The 6,000-nt window shown below is 44.1% G+C and overlaps 1 protein-coding gene across 1 annotated transcript in view; it reads left to right on the top strand.

Annotated features, from left to right (window-relative positions):
* The first annotated feature begins 352 nt into the window (after positions 1 to 352).
* The window catches only part of EFR3A (EFR3 homolog A), a 102,481-nt gene continuing 96,833 nt past the window's right edge, over positions 353 to 6,000 (top strand). Inside the window, exon 1 of the mRNA XM_004431062.3 lies at positions 353 to 555. Within this exon, the coding sequence (XP_004431119.1) occupies positions 546 to 555 (10 nt within the window). The 5' untranslated portion in view covers positions 353 to 545. The remainder of the gene's footprint in view (positions 556 to 6,000) is intronic.

Raw genomic sequence — 6,000 nt, 5'->3', positions numbered from 1 at the left:
AGAAAGCCTATGGGGACTTAATGCACTCAAAGCAATCATGCTCACCCTAACAAACATCATAAAATGACGCAATGTAAGAAACAAATATTGCTAATGCACCTCGAATAAGGATTAATGGAGATGCATATGACTCAGACCACTAGAGTTTGACAATAAGACGAAGCCCGAAGCTATTCTACGCCACTGCTCCCCCCAAACCCCCACCCGCCCTGCTGCCCCGTCCCTCCTCCCACCCCAGCCCCTACGCAGTCGGCTCCTGGGCGGAGCTTGGCCGCAGGAGGGGCGGGGCCCGGGACTCGGCGGCGTGATGACGTCAGGGCGTGGGGACGCCCAAGGCGTCGTCCGGCGCGGAGAAGGGCCGGTGGTGGCCGCTGTCGCTGGCTTCGTTGTGTGGGCCCCGGGGTCCGCGTCCGCTCCCCGCGCCCTCCGAGCTCCGCCCCGTCAGGGCCTCCGCGGCCCGGCGCCGGCCCGTCATGGAGCCGTCGGCGCGCCCTGCGCGGCCCCGCTGAGCCTCGGTGCGGCGGCGAGCGCGGCTCGGGGTCGCCATGCCTACCCGTGAGTGGCCGGCCGAGGGTCGGGCCGGGCGGGGGGCGTTGAGAGGCGGCGGCTTGCTGGGCGCGCCCTCCGGGCTCGTCCGCCGGGGCGGCGGGGAAGCGGGCTGGGCTGGGAGAGCCAGGAAGTGCCCGCGGCCGGCCGAGTTAGTTTCGTTTCGGCTTGGCTTTCCGGGGGCGGGGAGTGGCGTGAGCCCGTTGCACAGACGGGGAAACTGAGGCCCGAGCGTTGAGGACGCGCGACTAGGAAGTGGCAGAGGTGGTGGTGACCTAGATCTGTGGGACTTAAAAGTCCGAGCTCTTTCCCCAGCCCTCCACGGAGCACAGTGGGACCTGATGGAAATGCTGACAATAACTGCGGTCCCATGGCCATTGCCTTCTCACCTCCTCGGGGACAGGCATCGCCTGGCGGGACGCGCCGGCCCAGGGGGTCTGGACCTGGGCCGGGAGACCGTCCCTGCGGCACCCAGAGTCCCAGCAGCCTTGACTTTCTCCCCTTCTGTAACACATCCGGGATGGTTGAAGTAGGTGCTCTTTTGGGAACTTTTAGGCTTATATGCTCCGAAGTGTGGCTGTTGGAGCATCTCCTTCCGATTCACCTGGCAGCTGATTAAAAATGCCGATTTACGGCTCCTTCCTAGATACACTGAGTAAGATTCCGGAGCTTGGGCCCTGGAATCTGCATGTTTGATAAGTGTCCCGGGTGTTACTGAGGGACCCTGAAGTTTGAAAATCACTGGATTTTGGAGGCATTTTGGACAAACCAGACACTACAGTACTACTAATGACGCATTTTAAAACGACCCAGGGAATCGCAATGTGACTTGAAACCCAGTGGCCCATATGGATGTGTGCTAGGGAAGCTGCTCGTCTTGGCCGGAGAGGAAGCATAATGATGATTGATTTGAGATTCTTTTCACGTGGGGCTCTTTTGAGCAAGTGTTCCATACTGTAGAATCGTTCAGCATTTGTCACTGTGTTCCCAGTTAGCTCATAATTTCTTAGAATTCATAACTCCTCCTAACTGTCGTTATTTTGGTAGACACATGGGATACTGGATTTTCAGGTCAGCCTCAGATGCATGTTTTGTCCAGAGGTGGGTTAAGAGGAATTATGTCCTGATATTAGAAAGTTTTATGTAATGCTCTGGCAAATCTTTAAATAATTTTGATGTGAAGATTACTTTTAACTGCTCACTAATGTGTGGGTAAGGTGGATTTTGTTTTCTTAACACAATATTGTGTGTCCTTAACTCATGGTCTTGGATTTTGTATCCAGTAAATATGTCAGCTTATATGTTAATTTTATTCCCCTAGACTGGAGGAATATTATCATTATTGTCAGTTTATTATTTCTAAATTCATGTTCATGTGACTGTTTGAGATTAGCACTGTGCTAATCTTTTACTTTCTGAAAACGAAGGGGAAGGGATAAACGCCTATTCTTAAGTTAAGGCTTCAAGTGGAATTTATTGGTAAAATGGCAGTATAAATATCCTGTGAAATTAAACAAATTTTTAGCTATATTCTAAGGTTATCTAGCTTCATAGAGTGGATATAGAAAATTTGTTTCTTTTAAAATGTATGATTTACGATGCAAAATGACATAAGGATGAACAGTGTTGTAATTTGCATAGTTAAGAATGCAGATTTCATGACCTGACTGGAAGGCAAGTGAAATGTTTGAGTTATCTATCATTATTGTTGTTAATATTTATTATGGTTGGGTTTCTGTGATTGCATAAAAGTGTAGTACCAATTGGTGGTACCCATGTGAAGCCAGTGGTGTTCATACTGCCTTCTCTCTCCTTTTGTGGCCAGAACCACCAAAATTGCTGGGCTAGTGCAGTGGACAGTAGCCCTTCTCAGAAATTCTGTGTGTAAATTTCCAGCATGTTAAGTACAGAAGCAGAGACAGCAAAATTATTACTTTTTTAGGGATGTTTTTAGGAAGAAAACCCTCTCCAAATAAACTAATCTCTTTTTTTTTTAATGTCAGATGAGTTAAGAGGCTCATTTACAAGCTCAGCCAGTTAATCCTTAAGGGTTTGGTGAAATAAATATAATGCTTTTCTGTAAAATGAAAGCATTGGAGATGATCACTAGGGTCTCAGACTGTATAATTCTAAAAGTGCTCCTTGCTCCGAGTCATAGAATTATGCTACTATTGCTGTTTAGTTGCTTATGTGGACTGTTGATACTGTCAGTCATTGACACTGGTGTTGATAAGGAGAATCCACTGGAGCATGGTATGCCCCTGAAGGCTAAGCAGTTGCATATCTCATGAATGTTGACAGTAGCTTCATTGGAGTTCTTTTGGAGAGCCATAGACTTTTTCAGAAAGAGCTACCTGGAAGGATGCCCGGCAGGAAGCTGCTGTGACACAGAAACAATTCTGTGGTTATGTCACTCTATATTCAGCTAGTAATTTGCAACGTTCACTAAGCACAGATTTCAAGACTGTTTCACTAAATGATCTTTTCAAACGTACAAACCTATAATTTGACACATCATTTCTCTAAAGGTGTTTTCATCCTCTTCTATTCAAAAGACCATTAAGAAACATTTTGATCTTAAAGATTTTGAAATCCTGAATCAGAATTGGAGTGGAAGAAATGTTAAAGTTTCTTAGTCCAATCCTTTTATTTTATTTTGCGTATCAGGAGACTGAGACTCAGTGAGTTTCAGTAAGTTGGCTAAGGTCACTTTTGGAGTAGAAGCAGGACTTGAACACAGATCCCTGTAATTCGTAAGCACAGTGAGCATAGATAATGTTTATTTTTTCCTAGCACTAAGTTAATAATAGTTTACTTTTTTTTTTCCTGGAGTTACACTAAGACAAAAGGAAGCTTAGCCAAAAGTTAAATCAGATGTGTGAGCTTACAAGAAAATTTAACATTTTTGCCTTTGCTTCTGTCTTGTCATAGGAATCTGGGCAAAGAAGGCTGGGGATTCCACTGGTGTGTTAGTAGTTGCTTGGTAATATAGATACAGACTTCAACTTGTTTAGTAACTACTTATATGAAAGGGACTCTCTCAGTTGACAGATAACTTGCCACAAAACAGGTCCAGGAAAACAAAATTCTTTTATTGTGTATGAAAAGTTATTGTATATTGGCTAGGGGAAACTGAAACTCTTAACCATTGTTTGCTGTTAAACTATGCTTTCAGTAATTATTTGTGGTTAGTGCTTTCTTTTCTCATTTAGATATTGGCATTGATATCTGTCCAGATTTGTTAGGCTGCGGTAATGTGGGTCATTCCATGTTTGTTTTTTTTTTTTTCTATTGATGAGGCTGATTATATTTGACTTTTTCAGTCCATTTTTAAGACAGAAGTACAGAATATAGATTAATTGTGAAGTGAAAGTTGGATGCTGGTTGAAGTGATGGACGCTGGTTGAAGTGATGAATGCCGGTTGAAGTGATGAACGCTGGTTGAAGTGTTTCCTTTTAGAAACACGTTACAGGCAAACTTGATCTATTACTGGCTTGTGAGTCGTTTGTGTTCATTCATTTTCTCCTGCCCCCCTCCCCACTCTCTCCCTCTTCCACTCAACACGTATGTATACTGCCAGAGTCACAGCTGAAGAATTTTCTTTCTCACAGTGACCTTTGGCCTGACACTGTTTTGGTTACTACCAGATCTCGTCTTTCAATCTGTCCCCACTTATGCAGACATAGGGCTGCGTTAAAGGTGATGTAGGTGGTGGGAGATAAGTGTGGAGAAGGAGATAGGAGTCAGAATTTGAAGTATTTTTGTATGCCATGCAATTAACTTGACTAAAATTGTGTTCAGGTTGTCACTTTCACAGTTACAGTGGCTATTTTATAGGCATACTAGCAGTTTCCAACTTAGTGGTTACATTATAAAAACTGAAAATTTGCTACTAGTAATAGGACTTAATTATTGAATATTGAATTGTGAAGTAGTTTATTATTATTTTTAATAGTTAATTGTAAAGGAGTTAATTATTGAATATTTATTGTAAAGCACAAAGTGAACTGCACAAAGGCAATTCACTTTGTGCTTTACATAAATTATCTTATTTAGTTATCTCCCACTTTGAGGGAGGCCCTGTTTGACCTGTTATAGAAATGAAGAGATTGAAGTTCAGGGAAGTGTAATAAACATGCCTAATGACAGTAAGTGGTAGAGCTGGGATTGGAACTAGATGGGTCTGACTTAAGAGTCTCAGTTCTTTTTTCATGCTACACTGCTCTGGGCCAGGCAGGAGTTGGATCTACAGTCGTCTATCAGTTTCTTTTAACACTGTCACTTTTGCTTAACACCGTGCCTGATTACATGATAGGTGCTTGGTAAATGTTGAATAAATGAATGGTCGAATCTTAACTGGAGTCAGAGAAGTTGTTCTTTGGATACCATGCCCTGAAATAACTTTTTTGCATAAAAACAGTGTTATAAAAGTTTTATAATTTATGATTAGATTCTTAGCTGGCCTGCCTGTAACATTTGCAAGGCCTGAGACAAGAATACCAAAGACTGCAAATCATAGTATAAATCAGGGTTTCTTGGACTTTGTTCTGTTGTTGTCTTGGATGGGATAATTTTTTGTTTGGGAGGTAGAGGGCTGTCCTGTGCATTGTAAGATGTTTAGCAGCATCTCTGTCCTCTGCCCACTAGAAGCTGGTGGTAAATCCTCCTGTTTTGGTGACAACCAAAAATGTCTCAAGACATTGCCAAATGTCCCCTAGGGGGCAAAATTGTCCCTGAGTTGAGAATCACTGGTCCAAATATTTAGATGTAGATCATGCTGTGCCCACAGCCTGGCCTGCTCTCCCAACCACGGTCCCTGGAGCCTTCTCCCCAGAGATTGCCTTCTCAACCTGGAGGCTCAAGGAGTCTGCCTGCCTGATCCAGTCAGCTGTGATCTTTTGGGTCAGGGCAGGGTCTTATCTGAACCTGGACTGGGCTTGGCCCTGTCAGGCTCCCTCAGGGAGCCAGGGTGGGCAGGTTCCCCTCTCCCCATATCTCACTTTTCCATCTTAGGATTTCCAGACAGTTCTAAGTATCTCTCAAAACTATACTACCTGAATAGAGAGGCAGGTAGGAGGAGGAAGCCCAGCTTTCTGGGGAACTCGATCTGCTTAGACTCCCACTTTGGGTGCTTTGGAGTGAGCAACTTTAAACAAAAACAGCTGCAACCATCTGTCTCTGGTTTTCTAGGCTGTGATTTTCAGTATTGCCTCTCTGGCCACTCCCCAAGTCCTTTGTGTTTGGGGAGGCAGAGGCCCTTTTTTCCTGAGTCAAATGAAGGTACTAGTTCTTAGGAGAAAGCCACATTTTACCCGTTACATAGCTCAACTTTGGTATGGAATGATCCAGTTATCATTTACAGTGTTTCTGTAGTAGTTGGATGGATTGCAGTGAACAAATCTGATTCCGTGTACTCTATCATATTCTTCCTTTTGCATATTTATTTATTGCTG

The sequence above is a fragment of the Ceratotherium simum genome, chromosome 23 (genome assembly GCF_057802395.1).
Source record: "Ceratotherium simum simum isolate JZ-2026a chromosome 23, ASM5780239v1, whole genome shotgun sequence".
NCBI classification, from domain to species: Eukaryota; Metazoa; Chordata; class Mammalia; order Perissodactyla; family Rhinocerotidae; genus Ceratotherium; species Ceratotherium simum.
Note: the sequence above shows the minus strand (reverse complement) of the source record. Positions and strands in the feature narration are given on the sequence as shown.